Source organism: Gavialis gangeticus, unplaced genomic scaffold (genome assembly GCF_001723915.1).
Source record: "Gavialis gangeticus isolate Ggan-Ray unplaced genomic scaffold, GavGan_comp1, whole genome shotgun sequence".
Taxonomy (NCBI): Eukaryota; Metazoa; Chordata; order Crocodylia; family Gavialidae; genus Gavialis; species Gavialis gangeticus.
Window position 1 is genome coordinate 11,818,833 of NW_017729012.1, and position 20,146 is coordinate 11,838,978.

The following is a 20,146-nucleotide window of genomic DNA, read 5'->3' on the forward strand; positions in this document are numbered from 1 at the left end:
GAAGCCCCCGTCTCTTCCCCGCCCGGCTCCGGGGGTGTCTGCCCGGCGCCCGCGTGCAGGGTACGAGTACCCCAGCTCCTCGCACCCCGGCCGCACGTGGCAGGCGACATCCGCGCCGCTGGGGGGCGCGCACGCCCACCAATCAGGGGGAGCCCAGCGGGGGTCAGGGCTGTCCCGGAAGTACATCCTAGTGCGTGACCCCCCCCCTCACGCCCTCCTCTTCCGCCCAGGGCGCCCGCCTCCTCCCCGCGCGGGTGCTCTGATAGGCTGCTCCTCCTCTCCGTCTCGGAACCCGAGAGCTCACTGGTGCAGGTTCTGCCCCGCCTCCTGGCTGCATCCGGGTGCCTGGTGCGGGCCGCCATTGCGGAGCGGACAAGGGGGGCCATGGCCGCCGTGTTCCCGTACCGCGGGGGCTGCGCGCCCGTGCCCAGCCCGCTGGCGCCGCTGCCCGACTACATGTCAGAGGAGAAGTTGCAGGAGAAAGGTGCGTGGCGGGGCCGAGGGGGGAGGTGCCTGGCTCGGGGGGGCGGGCCTGACTCGGTTCCCGCGTGTCCGCAGCCCGCAAGTGGCAGCAGCTGCAGGCGAAGCGCTATGCGGAGAAGAGGAAGTTCGGGTTCGTGGACGCGCAGAAGGAGGATATGCCGCCCGAGCACGTACGCAAGATCATCCGCGACCACGGCGACATGACCAACAGGAAGTTCCGGCACGACAAGCGGGTCTACCTGGGGTGAGTGCGCGCCCAACGGCCCCGCTCCACACGGCACCGCTTGGTGCGTCGCGGGGCGGTGCCGCGCGCGGGAGGCGCGCCCGAGTCCTGGGGGCTGTCGTGGGGGTGGTCGTGGCTGCCGGAGCAGCGGTTTTTAGTAGGAGCGGTTCTGTCCGCAGGGCCCTCAAGTACATGCCTCACGCTGTGCTGAAGCTGCTGGAGAACATGCCGATGCCGTGGGAGCAGATCCGCGACGTGCCGGTGCTGTACCACATCACGGGCGCCATCTCCTTCGTGAATGAGATCCCGTGGGTCATCGAGCCCGTGTACATCGCGCAGTGGGGGTGAGCCGCTGCGGCCCTCGGGCCTGGGGGGTCTGGGGCACGTCTTGAACTGGCAGGATAGGCCGGGTCTAACGGTGGTGGGTTGTGCCAGGTCCATGTGGATCATGATGAGACGCGAGAAGAGAGACCGGCGTCACTTCAAAAGGATGCGGTTCCCTCCCTTCGACGATGAGGAGCCGCCTCTCGACTATGCTGACAACATCTTGGATGTGGAGCCGCTGGAAGCCATTCAGCTGGAGCTGGACCCAGAGGAAGATGCTCCTGTCCTGGACTGGTTCTATGACCACCAGCCCCTGAAAGACAACAGGAAGTGAGTACCCTTTCTCGGCAGTATGTTTCATTGCAAAGTGTCGTGCGGCACTGCCAAAATGTTTAGCTGTAGGGAGGACAGCAGCAGGCAATGTGTAAAGCAGCGGGGTGGACGGGGGAGCATTCTGCTGTGGGGAAATCAGTGTAAAAGTTGTCCTGGGACCTTCCGTGTCCGTGGAGAGCACGCGGGACCCGGACGTTTGCGGTTCCTTCTGGCCAGATCTTTGCAATGAGTTGAAACTCAGCATATCTTCCAGGGAAGCACAAAGGACTGAAACTGGAGTCAAAGCAGTGTTTCTAGAGAATTTCACGCATGGTATTTAGAGAGTATTGTCTGCTGTGAATGGGCCGGCTGCTTTATGCTTTGGCCAGCCAAACCTCCTGGGGAAAATTGCGTTGGCACATTGGGTTGTCTGGGAGGTTGCTTGCTACGGTCCCAAGTGTTAACATCTAAATTTTGGGTATGGGGCAGAGAGGGGAATTTGTTCAGTAGCAGGTAGAGGTGTGTCGTTCCCTGGAGCAGACTGGAATAAACACGCAGTCTTCCCTTTTGTGGAGGGAACGGTGAGATAATTCGCTTTCCCGTTTCCATGGGATAGGGCAGAGAAAGTGTTTTGAAGGGTTCAGTTGCCTTCTGGCCTGGTGGTGACTGGTCAGTGCGGTGCTTTCCTTGCAGGTACGTGAATGGTTCCACATACCAGCGCTGGCAGTTCACTCTCCCCATGATGTCCACCTTATACCGCCTGGCCAATCAGCTGTTGACGGATCTTGTGGATGACAACTACTTCTATCTGTTTGACCTGAAGGCCTTCTTCACTTCCAAGGCCTTGAACATGGCTATTCCTGGGGGTCCGAAGTTTGAGCCTCTTGTTCGAGACATTAACTTGCAGTAAGTGCTGAGCTGGAGACAGGAGGGAAGATGGGTGCTGCCTGGACTGGGAGTGGGATCCTCAATGTGCTGCGTGGTTTGTCCCAGGCCAGGTGCTGTTGGGCGGCTCCTGGCAGCAAGGTAGTCGTGCATTTGGGTAGACGCTTGTTTCTTTAGAGGCTGAATCGGTATTCGAGTGGGGGAGGGGGTAGAATGTGAGGACACTGCAAATGCTGACTGTGCTGTTTTGGTCCCTGACCTTTGCTTGCACTGCACTCTGCATTCTCACCGGATGGCCTCTTTCTTGTCAAAGGGATGAAGACTGGAATGAATTCAATGACATCAACAAAATCATCATTAGACAGCCCATCAGGACAGAGTACAAAATTGCTTTCCCGTACCTATACAACAACCTGCCACATCATGTGCATCTGACCTGGTAAGTACTGCCCTGTCTGGGGTATGGGGAGTTAGTGCGTCTTGCCTGTACAAACACTTTGCATGTGTTGCAGGTATCATACGCCAAATGTGGTCTTCATTAAAACAGAAGATCCGGACTTGCCAGCTTTCTACTTTGATCCATTGATCAATCCAATCTCTCACAGGCACTCTGTCAAGGTGAGTTACTGCCTGTGAGCCAGTGGGGCACTGGTCTGGGAGAAAGGAGTCCTGGTTTGGAGCCTCGTGTTGAGGGAAGGGGCTTTGGCATAGCGTAATGACTTTGCCTCACGTGGTAGCCAAGGCGAAGTGCCAGGGACAATGATACGCCTGTTTGTAAAAGCTGTGATGTTCAGTCCTGTCTGCAAAGGGGCGTGATCCTTCCAGACCCCAACCAGTGAACAAGGACACGATTCCAAGCAGCAGGATGATCATCTCTCCGGCACTGCAAATGAGTCTAGTTCATGTACAAATCTCTCATCTCTTTTGAGCTCCACTAACATGCTTCTGCCTTCGCACTCTGTGACTTCCAGAGTGCAGTTATAGCATAAGCTTTGTCTCCGTACCCGCTCCTGGCATCCTGTCAATCACCGAATGTATGAATAGGACCCCATACGTATACTACTTTGCTGACATATAAAATAGGGGATTCTACTTTCTGTTTTTGTTCTTGTCATTAAGACAATTTAGTTTGGAATCTTCTGTTACCATTCCCTGTTAACTTTTTTTTCTTCTGCTTTATCCAATCCCTGTTCTTCGCTTGAGTTAACCAAAAACTGTCCTCGGTATTCAGTCTTAGGAGTATTATTTTTACATGGCAACTGTTCTTTTGCCTCTTTATAATGCATCTCAGCATTTTATTCACAATGTTGCTTTAAAGAGGGTGGTGGGACAGGCATCAACTGCATTAAGTCGAGAGGTCAATGCTGATTCAGAGCTGTTGGCATGTAGAAGCTTTTGCAAAGTGACCCCCAGTATACAGTGCTGTTTGTCTCTTGCATTTCCTGCCCCGCTGTGTAGTTAGGACCTGTGTGGGGCTGAGCTGAAGCAACTACAGTGCTGATTCTCTCTGGTACATGTTTTAGAGCCAGGAGCCATTGCCTGATGATGATGAAGAGTTTGAGTTACCAGAATTTGTGGAACCTTTCCTGAAAGACACACCACTGTATACAGACAACACGGCCAATGGCATTGCGCTGCTGTGGGCCCCTCGGCCCTTCAACCTGAGATCTGGCAGGACGCGCAGAGCTCTTGACATCCCGCTGGTCAAGAACTGGTAATATTTCTTTATGGGAAGTTAGTGTCTGTGATGTTAGAGGGGATTCCCTCTCCAGCTTGCTGGTGAACCTGACTCAGTTGGGCTCAAGGTACTGAGGCAATGCTGCTTCTGCTCAGCCTGTCTGGAGACTTTGCAAAGCTTCTGCAGCATAGTCTGTTTCTGGGGAAACTGTTTCCACTGTGGGGAGTGGAAATAAGCATTACCTGGAGTCATGAAGCGTGTGTCTTTTGTGCTCAGGTATCGGGAGCATTGCCCAGCTGGGCAGCCAGTGAAAGTGAGGGTCTCCTACCAGAAACTGCTGAAGTACTACGTTCTGAATGCGCTCAAGCACAGACCCCCCAAAGCTCAGAAGAAGAGGTAAGTGGTGGCCTGTTCCTCTGGAAACTACCCCCAACTCCTTTTGGGATGCAGCTGATTCTGTTCTCTCCTCTCTTCAGGTACCTGTTTCGCTCCTTCAAGGCCACAAAATTCTTCCAGTCAACGAAGCTGGACTGGGTAGAAGTAGGGCTGCAGGTTTGCCGCCAGGGATACAACATGCTGAACTTGCTGATCCACAGGAAGAACCTCAACTATCTCCATCTGGACTACAACTTCAATCTCAAACCAGTCAAGACCCTCACCACCAAGGTACTAGTCCATTCCCTGCTTCTCTCTGGAGCAGTGTTCCTAGCTCAGATGCATCTGTCTGGTGCTGCAGTAATTTACCAAGAAGGTCTTTGATGGCTAATGTAACAACCTCAGGTGTCCATTCTCGATTCTGCACTGGCCTTCAGGATCAACCTCTTTGGTGACTCGCATAGGTTCCTGAGCCAATGCTCCATTCCCAGGGAAGCACTAGGGAGAACTGGTTGTGTGATGAAAGCCGGGTCTGCAGCAATGCTGTGAAGCTTACCTTGTGCTGATCAGTTCAGTTAGTAACTGACAGAGAAGGGCTTTGCAAAAGCTGCTGCTGTTGATCCTGAGAAGGTGCACTTTGCAAACTGGGTGAACGAGTGGAAGCTGCCTGGCCGTTACATAGCAATACATTCTCTAAACCCTGCCCCTGGCATCTCTCTTGACAGGAAAGGAAGAAGTCTCGTTTTGGTAATGCTTTCCATCTGTGCAGAGAGGTGCTGCGTCTGACCAAATTGGTGGTGGATAGCCATGTCCAGTACAGACTGGGAAACGTGGATGCGTTCCAGGTATGCCTAATTTGGTAACAGAAGGAGCTGGAAGGGCCAGGCTATTTAACTTTGGGGTACATGAATGCTACTAGCAGTTGTAAGCATGAAGGGGGAGGGGAGCAGGAAGAATGTGCATGAATCTTTTATTGCCTGATTGGAATACATGGCATAACAGCATACAGCGCAGTTAGGGGTTGTCTCAGGCAGAGACACTGCTCAGTCAGAAACCTCTGCCGTTGCTGGCCTAGCTATGTGGGTTGGGGGTCAAGAGGCCTGTAGGAGTTTTGCTCTTAATAGCACACTCTGCTCCCAAAAGAGAAATCATTGTGGCTTTGGGAGTGATGTGGCGTGCATTGCCATCCCTTGTCATGGTCCTTGTATTTCAGCTGGCTGACGGCTTGCAGTATATCTTTGCCCATGTGGGACAGCTGACGGGGATGTACAGATACAAGTACAAACTGATGAGGCAAATTCGTATGTGCAAGGACCTGAAGCATCTCATTTACTACAGGTTTAATACGGTGAGTGGTGCTTCCCTCCAGCAGGGCCTTTCACAGCACAGTGAGATGAGAAGGGAGGGTTTCTGGGGTGTCACTAGATAACCTGTGGGAATTGTTTCATCTTTAGGGGCCTGTGGGGAAGGGTCCTGGCTGTGGCTTCTGGGCCCCAGGCTGGCGAGTGTGGCTGTTCTTCATGAGAGGCATCACTCCACTGTTGGAGCGGTGGCTGGGGAACCTGCTGGCCAGGCAGTTTGAGGGTGAGTACAATACTGGAGCTTATGCACTGAAAGTGAATGCTGTCATTCGTGAGCTCTAACCCCAGCCTTCTACTCTATGAAAAGTATATAATACTTTGTGCCCAGCTTTCCTTTTAATGCTGGGGTTGATGCTGTTGGTAACAGGTCCTTCTGTTACCAACAGCAATTCCTTACCTCAGTGGGGAACATTAGCTTTGTAACAGCCCAAAATATGCTCCAGGTATAACTGGAATGTTCTGGTTAATGGCAATCCATGGGGCAATCCATGGGGCTGGTAACTATATCGGTGCTGTGGCCTTGATCATGGGACGTTTCACTTCAGCTGGGTCTTGTGCTATAGAAGTTTTGCATGTCTTTGGATGTGGCTTCCACACTGGGAGGAAAAGGGGTGCAGTCCCCGGTGCTCTCCACACTCATGAGAGGTGTCCTCTCTCCTAGGTCGTCACTCAAAGGGCGTTGCGAAGACCGTCACCAAGCAGCGTGTGGAGTCCCACTTTGACCTGGAGCTGAGAGCCGCAGTTATGCACGACATCCTGGACATGATGCCAGAAGGGATCAAGCAGAACAAAGCCAGGACCATCTTGCAGCACTTGAGCGAAGCTTGGCGCTGCTGGAAGGCCAACATCCCTTGGAAGGTCTGTCGCTTGCCTGGCCCCTCTCCAGTACATTGGAGTCAGTCAGGACAAGATCTGTGCTTGTTGAGGCTTACACCCCTAACCCTAGTGCTCTTCTGCAGGTTCCTGGGCTGCCAACTCCCATTGAAAACATGATCCTGAGATATGTGAAGGCAAAGGCTGACTGGTGGACTAACACTGCGCACTACAATCGAGAGCGGATCCGCCGGGGTGCCACTGTGGACAAGACTGTGTGTAAGAAGAACCTGGGCCGGCTAACCAGGCTGTACCTGAAAGCTGAGCAGGAGAGGCAGCATAACTACCTGAAGGTAGGATGGGGGACTGCTAGCCCTTGGGACTGCCTGGTGGGGTGCGGCTGGGCATTGAGATTGCTACCTTGGCTTGTTTGCAGGACGGTCCCTACATCACTGCAGAGGAGGCAGTTGCTGTATATACCACCACAGTGCACTGGCTGGAAAGTAGGAGATTTTCACCCATTCCATTCCCCCCGCTCTCCTACAAGCATGACACCAAGCTGCTCATCCTGGCCCTGGAGAGGCTGAAGGAAGCCTACAGGTAGGGAGAAGAGACGTTGCTGGTGGCTGAGGGTCTGACATCTGCCTTTGGAAAGGTTTTTGGGCCATGTGGCTGTCAATTCTTCCTACTATTGAAGACCAAGGGAAGTTTCTCCTGATGGACTAGTAAAGCCTACAGCATTGAGGTTTTTTTGGTGTGGCTCTTCTGGAGTTTTCCCCAAGGCTCCGCCAAGAGGGTGGGAACATGTTTCCATCTCTCTAGAGGTTGCTGGGCAGCTTGGGGACATGGAAGAGAAGTGGTTACAGGACCCATTGCTCTAGTTATATTGTAGAGAATCTGCTCTTCCTGGAGTGCAGCAGTGAATGGTCCATCACCCTGTGTCCAGACCTACAAGCTGTTTCCTTTTGTTTTCAGTGTGAAATCCCGTCTGAATCAGTCACAGAGAGAAGAGCTGGGTCTGATCGAGCAGGCCTACGATAACCCCCATGAAGCTCTGTCCAGAATCAAGCGACACCTTCTCACCCAGAGAGCTTTCAAGGAGGTAAGTGCCTTGGCAAGACCTAGTTCATCAAGAGTTACCTTCCTTCCCTGACACCAGATTGTACTTAGAATTGGTCCTGGACAGACTCCACTTGCTAGTCTGTGTTGTGAACAGCTGCTTTGTCTCCTCTTGACTAGGTGGGCATTGAGTTCATGGACCTCTACAGCCACTTGGTTCCTGTGTACGATGTTGAGCCGCTGGAGAAGATTACAGATGCCTATCTGGATCAGTACTTGTGGTATGAGGCTGACAAGCGAAGACTCTTCCCTCCGTGGATCAAACCAGCTGACACTGAACCTCCCCCACTGTTGGTGTACAAGTGGTGCCAAGGTGAGCAAGGACACTTGTGCCCACATGAGTTACGCATGGTGATCAGCCAGTTGTGCCTAGAAAGCAGCTGAAATTGTATATTTTGGGTCCCTGTAGCTTGTCAGCACTGGAGTCAGTCATTCTGTTGCTGCTGGAGGGTGGGCTCAGTAAGATAAAAATGACATGGAAATGAAGCTCCTGTCTCGAGCCCCACAGGCCCCCGAGGACTCGTGACTGAGAAGTCCCTGTTTTTCTGCAGATACCTCCGTAAAGGATTAGAGGGTCTAAAGGGGGGAGCAGGGACCCTTGAGAGTGCACAGGGGTCTAGGAGGAAGCCACTGCAGCATCGGTAGTATCATTTCTAATCCTGCTGACTTGTTCGTGTTGCTTCAGGCATTAATAATCTGCAGGATGTCTGGGAAACAAGTGAGGGTGAATGCAACGTGATGCTGGAGTCTCGATTTGAGAAGATGTATGAGAAGATTGACTTGACACTGCTCAACAGGCTCCTGCGTCTCATTGTTGATCATAACATTGCTGACTACATGACAGCCAAGAACAACGTGGTGATCAACTACAAGGTGGCGCCTGGTCATTGATTATGGAGGGGGCAAGTGGTGGCAGGAGGAGTGGGGAAAAGGCTGGTGGGAGGAGAGAGGTTCTGTTTGTATGAGGGCTCAGAGTGCTTGGCAAAGTCAGATTCTCACAGGTCCCTTCTGTTTCCTCAGGACATGAATCACACCAATTCCTATGGGATTATTCGGGGCCTGCAGTTTGCTTCCTTCATTGTTCAGTATTACGGGCTGGTGATGGACCTCCTGGTGCTGGGGCTTCACCGAGCTAGTGAGATGGCCGGCCCACCCCAGATGCCAAACGACTTCCTCAGCTTCCAAGACATTGCCACAGAGGTGGCCCATCCCATCCGCCTCTTCTGCAGATACATTGACCGAATTCACATCTTTTTCAGGTATGAGCCCTCCCCTGGGCTTCTGTGACTTCCTTCTGCATGCCCTAGCATGTGGCTCCAGGGAAGGTATGGCCAGGATGGCAGGGGCATGCCAGGCAATGGTTCAGAAACGTGCCCTTTCTTTCCTAGCTGTCTGAGTTGTGGAAGGAGTGGTGCAGTAACACTGCTGTAATGTGTGGGGTTACCTCCAGACTGAGGCCTTGAAAGAGCAGAGCAGGGGTTGTGGGAGCACCAAGGGCTTTCTCAGACGCTGCACGATTCAGCACCACCCTGCCCTGCCCACAGGCCTCCAGGGCACGGGCTCCAACTGAGAGACATGACCCTAAGCTGGAAGCATTTGCCTGTCTTGTAAAACTGATCCGGTCCCTATTGATTTCTACTGGTCTTGATTTGCAATAACCAATCTGGCCTCTTGGAGCTTGTCTTGGCCATTCCACAGTGCTAAGTGAGGAGTCCACAAATATGCTCCTGCTAGTTGCTGTCTTGGGGATGTCCAGGTGTCCAGTGCAGTCATCCTGTGCTGTGCATTTCCAGGTTTACGGCAGATGAGGCGAGGGACTTGATCCAGCGCTACCTGACCGAGCATCCCGACCCCAACAATGAGAACATTGTGGGTTACAACAACAAGAAGTGCTGGCCCCGTGACGCCCGCATGAGGCTTATGAAGCATGATGTGAACCTGTAAGTCGTTGGGTGGGGTGAGGGACTGGATTTGGGTGTAGGGCACTGGCTCTGCTGGAGAGGTCTTGCACTACAGCATGGTCTTGAGCTGGCGCAGCATAGCACTCTCTCAGTGGAGCAATGGTTTAAGGCTTGTGCCATAGTCCTGGATTTGGGACTGTGACTGGTGGGTGTTAAGGATATGCTGCTGGGAGGGACCAGGAATTGAAGGCCTGGCCAAGGTCTGTATTTCATCCCAGAGTGGGCTTGGCCAGTGGTTCTAGAGACTAACTGTTCTTTGCTTTCCAGGGGCCGTGCTGTGTTCTGGGACATCAAGAACCGCCTGCCTCGCTCAGTCACTACCGTGCAGTGGGAGAATAGCTTTGTTTCAGTCTATAGCAAAGACAATCCCAATCTCCTGTTTAACATGTGTGGCTTTGAGTGCCGAATCCTGCCCAAATGCCGCACCAGCTATGAGGAGTTCACGCACAAGGACGGCGTGTGGAACTTACAGAATGAGGTACGCGCGTGCTGCTGGCAGGCTTATGGTGGTACTCCATGTGGCGAGTGGTAGCAGCGATCTGTCCTGGCATCAAAACAGGGCTCTATTTTATTGCCCTAGAGTAGGGGTAAGGTGCTTTCGTGCCCGTAGAGCTTGGTGTACCCTAGAGATGGGCAGCTAGGCTTTCCTGTGTTCGACTGCATGCTAGAGTCAAGAGGCTGGCTGGGTTCAGCCTTCTCCAAAGGATGCTGAAGCTGTGAATGGGGCTGAGCATGGGTTGGAGCTGGGAAGATCAAGAAATGGGGAAGCCTGTGGTGACACCAAGAAAAGTCCTGAACCACTGTGTGGGTGCAGAAAAGGAGGGGGCCTCCTGTATGCTGTGTGTATCCTCCTCCCAGAAAGCAAGTGTCCATCTCAAGGCAGTTCTTCTAGAATCATTGGGTTGGAAAGGCACCTCAGGGGTTATCGGGTGTAATCCTCTGCAGGAACATTACCCCTGCTTCTCTTGGCCTCAGAGAAGGTGTCCCACTATGAGATGCTGGTCGCTGGGGGACAGCTCCTCGTGTGGCTGAACCAGTTGTTCTCATGCCTGTTCCAGGTGACCAAGGAACGCACTGCTCAGTGCTTCCTGCGTGTGGATGATGAGTCGATGCAGAGGTTTCACAACCGTGTGCGGCAGATCCTCATGGCTTCTGGCTCCACGACCTTCACTAAGGTAGGGAGGAGGATGGCTGAGCTGGCTTTCCTCAGGCACCAGAGAACGTCCTGGGACCTGACCCCTTGCTCCTGTCTGTAGATCGTGAACAAATGGAACACAGCCCTGATCGGCCTGATGACCTATTTCCGGGAGGCTGTTGTGAACACTCAGGAGCTGCTTGACCTGCTGGTGAAGTGTGAGAACAAGATTCAGACCCGGATCAAGATCGGCCTCAACTCCAAGATGCCGAGCCGCTTCCCCCCTGTGGTGTTCTACACCCCCAAGGAGCTGGGTGGGCTGGGCATGCTGTCCATGGGCCATGTCCTCATCCCCCAGTCTGACCTGAGGTGAGTTGCGCTGCTGTACCCCAGGCCCCAAGAAGGGAAGGGAAACAGCTGTTCTGGAAGTGCTGCTTAAATCTTGGTCTGTGGGAGAATTTGCAGGGTTTATCAGGGCCTTCCAGCCTGCTGGAGTGCCGGGCAATTGCCCTGCTACAGGGGCACATCTTCCATCACAGGCGATGGTAGTGTACTCTTGTCAGGACAGTCTTGCCAGCTTTTCTCACTTGATGTCTCTGCCTTTTTGCTGCAGGTGGTCCAAGCAGACAGACGTGGGCATCACTCACTTCCGCTCAGGAATGAGCCATGAGGAGGACCAGCTGATTCCAAATCTGTACCGCTACATCCAGCCGTGGGAGAGCGAGTTCATTGATTCACAGAGGGTGTGGGCAGAATATGCACTCAAGAGGCAGGAAGCTATTGCCCAGAACAGGTTTGTTTCCACCTGTGTTCAGAGATGCAGCTCTTGTAGAGGAGGGACTGGGAATATCATGATGACACCTGACACCTTGTTGGGGCCTAAAGGGTTCTCTAGATCCCTATCCTTATCTCCCAGCGTAGGTGGAGCCAGCCCCTGCAGAGCTAAAAAGGGCACGGGTTACAGTTTGCAGTGTAGAGGAGGTTCACTGTGTTAGTCTGACGTTGGGCAGAAGGCACTTGCGATTAACCGGTTCTGGGAGGCATGAGGTTCTGTAGGCATCTGAAGTGTTGTGGTGTGCTGTGCAAGGACTGCTCTACGTCCATGTCTTTTAGCGACATGCAGGATAAGGACAAATCAGTGTTACACGTGTAAAGGCAGCTTTTCCTTTTGGCTCTTTGCTTCCACGGAAAGCAGGTTTCAGCCTACGGCATGTGCCCTTGTTCAGAGCACTCGGAGCCTGTGAATGCTTCTAACTGCAAAGCCTCTGTCCCCTACTAGAAGCCCTGGGGCTTGGATGTTGCTGATCGGTTGGAAAGTTTTGACCTAAATGCAGTATTATGGAATTGGAGGGTAACAGAATCAGTCAGTTTCTCTCTCTCTCTCTCTCCCCCCCAAGGCGTCTGACACTGGAGGATCTGGAGGACTCGTGGGACAGGGGAATTCCTCGCATTAACACTCTTTTCCAGAAAGACCGTCACACTCTAGCTTATGATAAAGGCTGGAGGGTCAGGACAGACTTCAAACAGTACCAGGTGCCAAGTGGGACTTGCTCTGAGGGGTTGGAGCAGTGGATGGGAGGGAGTAGTTGGTCATCTGACTTATTTCCATCAGTACTGTGGTGATCTGCGGTGCTCCTGTTCTAAGTGGTGGGCCTGAGCAGGGATCCTGTCCTGACACTAGTCTGGGCCTAGTTGGCTGACATCCTGCTTCTGTCATGCCCAGGTCCTGAAACAGAACCCGTTTTGGTGGACTCATCAGCGCCATGACGGGAAGCTTTGGAACTTGAACAACTACCGCACAGACATGATCCAGGCACTGGGAGGAGTGGAGGGGATCCTGGAGCACACCCTCTTCAAGGGGACCTACTTCCCCACCTGGGAGGGTCTTTTCTGGTAAGGGGAGGCCCTGCTCTGGTGGGAGGTACCTGCAAGCAGGCTCTTGCTGCGCATCGTGGGAGTCCTGGCTTGCACTGTAATGCTTTAGGTGAAGTTCATCCAGCTGCTTTCCAGTAGGCCACCTGGCCCAAGTGTAGCTCTGCTGTGAGGTTGCATGGGAAGCCTGTGGGTGGGATGTTGCTTGAATTCCTTTGTAATCCCCTGGAGGGTACTTGCAGAAAGCTCTCTGTCACTCATGGTGTTAATGCTTCCCCACTTCTTCTTTCCTTGTACGTGGCTCTTGCTTCATGGGCATACTATTGTCTCCCGCCCTGGGAAGAAGGACTTTCTTGCAGAGCTGATGAACTCTGTTCCTTCTAGGGAGAAGGCGAGTGGCTTTGAGGAGTCCATGAAGTGGAAGAAGCTGACGAATGCCCAAAGATCGGGTTTGAATCAGATCCCCAACAGAAGGTTCACCTTGTGGTGGTCTCCGACCATTAACAGAGCTAACGTAAGTCTCCCCAGCCTGCCTCCATGGACGCCTGTGTCACGCTAGAGAGCAGTGAAGTGAGCTGTGGGGAGGAGGCTGTTTAACTGTCTTTAGAGCCCTCTAAATGACAGCTGCACATTTAGATATCAGTGAAAGTGTGTACTTGCAGCAGCTGGCTTGATCAGACCTGGGCCTCAGCCATGCCTCTTCTCACTTTCATGTGACACTTTCTCTTGTCAGGTCTATGTCGGTTTCCAGGTGCAACTGGATTTGACTGGAATCTTCATGCACGGCAAGATCCCCACGCTGAAGATTTCCCTCATTCAGATCTTCCGAGCCCACTTGTGGCAGAAGATCCATGAGAGCATTGTGATGGATTTGTGTCAGGTACGTGGGGATGGGGGAAATACAGATATCTGTGGTGCTGAGGGAGGGTTCTTGTTGGCCCAGCAGGAAGCCCTTTTCAGTTTCCTGATACCCTGGGAGTGCTGGTTGCACCTCTGGGAAGGGGAGAAAGTGAGGTTGTCTGTATCCCCTGGGGCTTTGCCTGGAGCTCTGTGTGGAGGTGTTTCCCCTGCCCCCCTTGTGCTTGGTGCTCCCAACTCTTCCAACTGCTTTCTCCCCAGGTGTTTGATCAGGAGCTGGATGCCCTCGAGATTGAGACGGTGCAGAAGGAGACCATCCACCCCAGGAAGTCCTATAAGATGAACTCCTCCTGTGCAGATATCCTCCTCTTCGCCTCCTACAAATGGAACGTGTCACGGCCATCACTGCTTGCGGACTCCAAGTAGGTGCTCTCTGTTCTCCCCTCCCTGCCAGTTCTGGGGCACGGGTGAGCGGCCATCCTGAGCAGCAGTTCAACGGGTCCGTCTTGAAGCGCAGTGCTTGTACTGCACACAGCATGAACCACCACACTGTCTGTGACCTGCTGGGTCACCACTTAATGTTGTGGGGTCTCAAGACTGGACAGAGTGGACCAGAGTGGCTCTTTACCATGCTGCCCACACTGGGTGTCATTCTCCTCGGTCCTGATTGGAGGCTTCCCTCAGGGCAGATGAATTCTTTCAAGAAAAAATAGCAGAGTTGGGCAGTCTGGTGCTGAACCCCCTCGGCTGGGGAATTCTTCCCCTTCTCCCATCAGGCATCTCTGTGCTCAGCTGACTAAGCAAAGTCTCCTCACACTTGGGTTGTGCTTTCATGTGTTTAGTGATGGCTTCGGTGCTCAGACTGCAGTAACTGCTCTCTGCCAGTGCAGGAGGGCCCTGGTGAGGTAGGAGGGAGTGACTTCTTTGTCTCCTGCAGGGATGTGATGGACAGCACCACCACTCAAAAATACTGGATTGACATCCAGCTGCGCTGGGGAGATTATGACTCCCATGATATCGAGCGCTATGCGAGAGCCAAGTTCTTGGATTACACCACAGACAACATGAGTATCTACCCTTCTCCCACTGGTGTGCTTATTGCCATTGACTTGGCCTACAACCTGCACAGGTGAGACCTTTCGCCCCTCTCCTCTAAAACCTGTCTTGTGAAAGCTGTTTTGTCAGGCCTCTGAGCCTCGGCACAAAGAGCAGTCCCTGCTATGAGGCACCTGTATTCCATTAGCCAAGCGGAGGGGGTGAGGCAGGAAGGATGAAGTGAACAGGGAGGGAGCCACACGTGCCTGTGAAGTGAGGGGCCAGGCTCTTGGTTGCTTCTCTGAAAAGAGGCCTGTCTGTGACTTGCTGCCACTCTGGTCCCCACCCAAAGAGGTAGAGGCCCTTGCTGATGCAGTGCTGCTTGTGTCTTTCTTTTCAGTGCTTATGGAAATTGGTTCCCCGGGAGCAAGCCCCTGATCCAGCAGGCCATGGCCAAGATCATGAAGGCCAACCCTGCCCTGTACGTGCTGAGAGAGCGAATCCGCAAGGGGCTGCAGCTGTACTCCTCAGAGCCCACGGAGCCCTACCTCTCCTCCCAGAACTATGGGGAACTCTTCTCTAACCAGATCATCTGGTTTGTGGATGACACCAATGTGTACAGAGTCACCATCCACAAAGTGAGTGTGGGACAGTGGGGCTCCAAGGTCTGGGTAGTTCTGGGGTATAGAGGATAGGCTCTGGGGTCCTGGAAGGCACCGGCATGGCAGCCTGCAGTGCTTATGCAGACTCTCTTGTGCTGTATGTGTGGGTTTGTGGCTCAATGCAGAGTTTTCCCCGGCTTGTTTTTCACAGACCTTTGAAGGAAACTTGACCACAAAGCCCATCAATGGGGCCATTTTCATCTTCAACCCCAGGACAGGGCAGCTTTTCCTGAAGATCATTCACACCTCTGTATGGGCAGGACAGAAGCGTCTGGGCCAGGTGAGAGCCAGGTGGCCTGCTGGAGTCGGGGAGACGGAGTTGCATCCTGCTTCTGGGCGTCCATGTGAAAGGATGGATCCATGTGGCATACTGTCGGGTCTGGGGAACCAGCATCCCTAGCACTGATGTCTGGGGAACCAGCATCCCTAGCTTGGAGCACTGTTCCAACACAGAGATCCAGCCTTGTCCACCAGGACACCTTCAGTTCTGTGTTAAAATGGGCATTGGTGGGGCTCTGAGGGCTGCATCCCTAAGGAGGGCCCCTGGGCTGGGCTTCTCACCATGGTCTCATCACGCAGCAGCAGGGCTTGGGACACAGGGCAGTTGTGCAGGGCTAACAGCATCTGAAGGGTGCCACTGCTGAAGGGTCATCCAGCCCTCCCAGACACTGCTGTTGATGCTACATGATGAGAGGGCAGGGCAGGCTGGGTCAAGCCCAGGGGCACTGGTTGCCAGCTGCCTCTAGTGGCAAGCTAGTGGCTGGGAGGTGGGGATGGAGCTGAGCGAGATGCTCCTGCTCACTCCTGTGACTGCCCTGCCTGATTGGCAACAGAGGGGGGGCCATAGGGTGTCCACACACTTCTTGGCTCAAGCTGTGGTGTTTGCTGTTAATGAGCCAGGTGAAAGGCCAGAAAAGAGTGTGTGTGGGGGTGGGGTGGTGCGTGTGCTCCAACTCTCTGCTTTCCCGTGCAGCTGGCAAAGTGGAAGACTGCTGAAGAAGTGGCTGCCCTGATTCGCTCCCTCCCTGTGGAGGAGCAGCCCAAGCAGATCATCGTCACCAGGAAGGGCATGCTGGACCCTCTCGAGGTAAAGGATCCGATATGGTGGTGATGGGCACTTCTGTGGAGTTGCTCTGGTGGAGGGTAGGGCTTACCTGCCACGCTGCAGAGTGCCCTAGGCAAGGGTGACTTCTGCACATGTGATGTATCGGCAATGCAGCCCTCAGGCAGCCCCGCACTGAGCCCTGGTGCTGGGTTCTGCAGTCCCCACCTGGGAGAGAGGCAGGTGGTGACTGGGCAAGGCTGGCGTGGGCTCATTCCTGCCCTTTCTGACTCCAGGTGCACTTGCTAGACTTCCCCAACATTGTGATCAAAGGCTCGGAGCTGCAGCTGCCCTTCCAGGCCTGCCTGAAAGTGGAGAAGTTTGGGGACCTCATCCTGAAGGCTACTGAGCCGCAGATGGTGCTGTTCAACCTCTATGACGACTGGCTGAAAACAATCTCCTCGTACACGGTAAGGGCCTCGCCGTGAGTGCTGTGCCTGCACTGCCAGCTCACAAAGAGCACGTAGCCCATTGGGGGCAGGGCCTGGAGTCCCCTTTGTGCCTGCTGCAGGCTGAACTAGTGTTGTCAGGCAGTCCCGGTTGTGCGTGGGTTTCCTGTCTAGTGAGCGTCAGGTCGCTTCACGTCCTGCACGTTGCACGTGGAGCCACAGGTGTTGTGTCTCCTGGAGTGGGAGCATGGTGCCAGGCTCCTGCGCACTCGGCTCTCCTTGCTGAGCAGCTGCACGTTTCTTCTCCCGCAGGCCTTCTCACGTCTGATTCTGATTCTCCGGGCACTGCACGTGAACAACGACCGAGCCAAAGTGATCCTGAAGCCAGACAAGACGACCATAACAGAGCCACACCACATATGGCCCACCCTGACAGATGAGGAGTGGATCAAGGTGGAGGTGCAGCTCAAGGACCTGATCCTTGCAGACTATGGCAAGAAAAACAAGTAAGTATCCGAGACTGCCAGGAATGGGTCTAGTCACCAGCCTGCAGGCCTCTTCTCTGCCCCAGGGACTACGCTGCAGGGAGGAGAGGCCTGCTGGGAACCTTGGCCTTGCCTGCTTTCTCACCTGAAGCTAGGGGTCAGCAGGGAAGCTAACTCTTGCTGTTAGTTGGACCCCGTGCCCTGGAGGCCTGTGGGCAGGGCAGAGTGGTGCTGAATCGTGCAGCGTCTGAGAGCCCCTGGTGCTCCCAGCACCTGCTCAGCTCCTGCCATGGGGTGTGTGTCTGCGGGGAGTGTTTTGGAGATGCTGACACAGGGGAAATCTCTTTTAGTGTGAATGTGGCGTCCCTGACGCAGTCAGAAATTCGAGATATCATCCTTGGCATGGAGATCTCTGCCCCCTCGCAGCAGCGGCAGCAGATTGCTGAGATTGAGAAGCAAACCAAGGAACAGTCGCAGCTCACAGCCACGCAGACCCGCACCGTCAACAAGCATGGCGACGAGATCATCACTTCCACGACCAGCAACTACGAAACCCAGACCTTCTCCTCCAAGACAGAGTGGCGAGTCAGGTGGGTAGAGGGGCAGGTGGGGCTTGCTGTCCTGTGGGGCAGGCACAGATCTCTTCAGCTGCTGGATAACCCCCTCCCTTTCACAGAGCGATCTCTGCTGCCAATCTCCACTTGAGAACAAACCACATCTATGTCTCATCTGATGACATCAAGGAAACAGGCTACACCTACATCCTCCCCAAGAACGTGCTGAAGAAGTTCATCTGCATCTCTGACCTGCGGGCCCAGGTGAGTCATAGGCAGCGAACCTGTGCTCAGTGGCTCACTCCAGCTGCTGGCATCAGGGCAGGCCAGTCGGGGAGGCTGCATCCACCTCATTCTCCCAAGGCCAGAGCTGGAAGAGCTGTGGCCTGCTGCTGTCTGCCCAGTTCCCTGAGCGGAAGCAAGAGTTTGGATAAGGCTGTACACAGCCCCTGGGTTCCAGCTGTGCTCCTGCAGCTGCGTGTTGCGTGTTGGGACAGTGGTCTGACAGAGGGCTGTTAGTCGTGGGAGCAGAGGCTGGAGTGGCTGGCCCAGTCCCCCAGGGGCATCAAGTACTCATTGTGCATGTGTTCCTAGATTGCAGGGTACCTGTATGGAGTGAGCCCTCCAGATAACCCCCAAGTGAAGGAGATCCGGTGCATTGTGATGGTGCCCCAGTGGGGAACTCACCAGACTGTGCATCTCCCAGGCCAGCTGCCACAGCATGAGTACCTCAAGGTGAGTCTGACTGCTCTGGTCCTCGCAGGGGGCTGGGAGGCACCTTCAGTAGCCCTGTAGCAAAGGCCTGAGCATAGAGAATGAGATCTTGCCTGTATGCTTGCGTTGCAGGCTGCACGGGGGCCTCTTCCTCGGGGTCGGTGCTCTCCTACTACTCGGTGGGTGCTGGACTCTGAGGATAGAGGCTCAGGTCCCCCTCGCGCCCCTGGAGTCTGGTTATCTTCTCTGGGAGGGAGAGTTCATTTGCAGTCGTGCTTTGTTCCGTGATGGAGTCGGGCTGTGGCTGGGGGGAACTCATAGTGTCTAATGCCTCCTTCCTTCATCAGGAAATGGAGCCCCTTGGGTGGATTCACACGCAGCCAAACGAGTCGCCTCAGCTCTCCCCGCAGGATGTCACCACCCATGCCAAGGTCATGGCTGACAACCCCTCTTGGGACGGGGAGAAGACCATCATCATTACCTGCAGGTAAGGCATGTGGCCAAAGCTACCAGAAGTGCTGCCTGGGTCTGGCACCTGCAGCCTGCCTGCCCCAGGCACAGGCCAGAGCTGGAGCCTCTGCTGCTGGCAGTGGAGGGCACGGGCTGCTCTGGAGAACTTGGGGCTTCAGTCTGTATGTGCTGAACCGGTGGCTCTCCCCTGGAGCTAAAGGGAAAGCTCTGCTGGCTGGTGCGGCATGAGCAGGGAGGTGGAGGCCCGGCTTCTCCAGGCACACTGTCTCCTGGCTGCTCACCGCTGTTCCTCCTCGTCTGCAGCTTCACCCCCGGCTCCTGCACACTGACGGCCTACAAGCTGACTCCCAGCGGCTACGAGTGGGGCAGGCAGAACACGGACAAGGGCAACAACCCCAAGGGCTACCTGCCTTCCCACTATGAGCGGGTGCAGATGCTGCTGTCGGACCGCTTCCTCGGCTTCTTCATGGTGCCAGCGCAGGGCTCCTGGAACTACAACTTCATGGGTGAGGCCCATCTCGGGGAGGCAGCTCCAGGCAGCTGCATGGGAAGGAGCTGTCCAGCGCAGCGGCGGTGCTGCTCTCAGTCCCTTGCTGTGCTGGCTGCTCCCTTGAGCCTGCTCATGGATCATGGAGACAGGGCAGTTCAGGGGAGGCCCGCTTGCCTGTGGCACGGGGGTTATAGCAAGTCCTTGCAGTAGAAGGGCTGGGCAGGGGCTGCAGGAGGCCGGGGGAGAGACGAGAGAAGCCTAGGGCTGATGGCAGCTCTTGCCTTGGAGGAAACTAGAAGGCTAAGGGGGGGCAGCAGGGCTGCAGCTTTGGGCCTGGGACTAAAGCACTGCCTGCTTTCAGGTGTCCGGCACGACCCCAACATGAAGTACGAGCTGCAGCTGGCAAACCCCAAGGAGTTCTACCACGAGGTCCATCGCCCCTCACACTTCCTCAACTTCGCTCTGCTCCAGGAAGGGGAGGTCTACTCGGCAGATAGAGAGGATCTCTACGCGTAGCCCCCGGCCCTGCAGAGACTCGGTGCTGTTGATATTCAACAGCGTGTTCCAGGCCCCGGGCCCATGGCCGTCGGGGGCACTCTCGTCTTGTGTAGCTCGTGTTTGCTGCTTTTTAGATGCTTCTGGGTCCAGTCCGTGACGGCAGCGCCAGTGCACTGTCTGTGCTAGTTTTGGATGTTCTTTGTAGTTTCAGAGAATGGCTCAATAAATTTTATATCCACGGTACCCTGTCCTGTCTCTGGGGGGGTGGAGGCAGTTCCCCTGCTGTCTGGGCGCAGCTGCCGGCGGCGCTGGGCTCCCTGCAGGGCCCCGGTCCTGCGACGCCTTCG

General features: G+C 54.6%; 2 protein-coding genes across 2 annotated transcripts in view; one reads left to right on the forward strand and one right to left on the reverse strand.

The window, feature by feature from the left end:
- Positions 1-362, reverse strand: part of AIFM3 (apoptosis inducing factor, mitochondria associated 3) — a 12,631-nt gene extending 12,269 nt beyond the window's left edge. Inside the window, exon 1 of the mRNA XM_019510991.1 lies at positions 212-362. Within this exon, the coding sequence (XP_019366536.1) occupies positions 212-362 (151 nt within the window). The remainder of the gene's footprint in view (positions 1-211) is intronic.
- Positions 349-20,040, forward strand: PRPF8 (pre-mRNA processing factor 8). Its single transcript, XM_019511293.1, has 42 exons — positions 349-484; positions 559-727; positions 886-1,050; positions 1,142-1,360; positions 2,036-2,248; positions 2,541-2,666; positions 2,740-2,845; positions 3,751-3,941; positions 4,182-4,301; positions 4,382-4,571; positions 5,006-5,125; positions 5,494-5,628; positions 5,735-5,864; positions 6,303-6,499; positions 6,601-6,807; positions 6,891-7,054; positions 7,430-7,556; positions 7,694-7,886; positions 8,259-8,446; positions 8,594-8,832; positions 9,367-9,513; positions 9,802-10,012; positions 10,593-10,709; positions 10,791-11,038; positions 11,283-11,462; positions 12,067-12,202; positions 12,393-12,562; positions 12,926-13,055; positions 13,275-13,421; positions 13,661-13,821; positions 14,337-14,528; positions 14,835-15,072; positions 15,248-15,376; positions 16,070-16,183; positions 16,435-16,608; positions 16,900-17,093; positions 17,423-17,662; positions 17,749-17,890; positions 18,221-18,361; positions 18,688-18,827; positions 19,115-19,317; positions 19,663-20,040. Exons 1-42 carry the CDS (start codon positions 385-387, stop codon positions 19,815-19,817), a joined length of 7,008 nt encoding a protein of 2,335 aa, XP_019366838.1. The 5' UTR covers positions 349-384; the 3' UTR covers positions 19,818-20,040.
- The last annotated feature ends 106 nt before the right edge of the window (positions 20,041-20,146 follow it).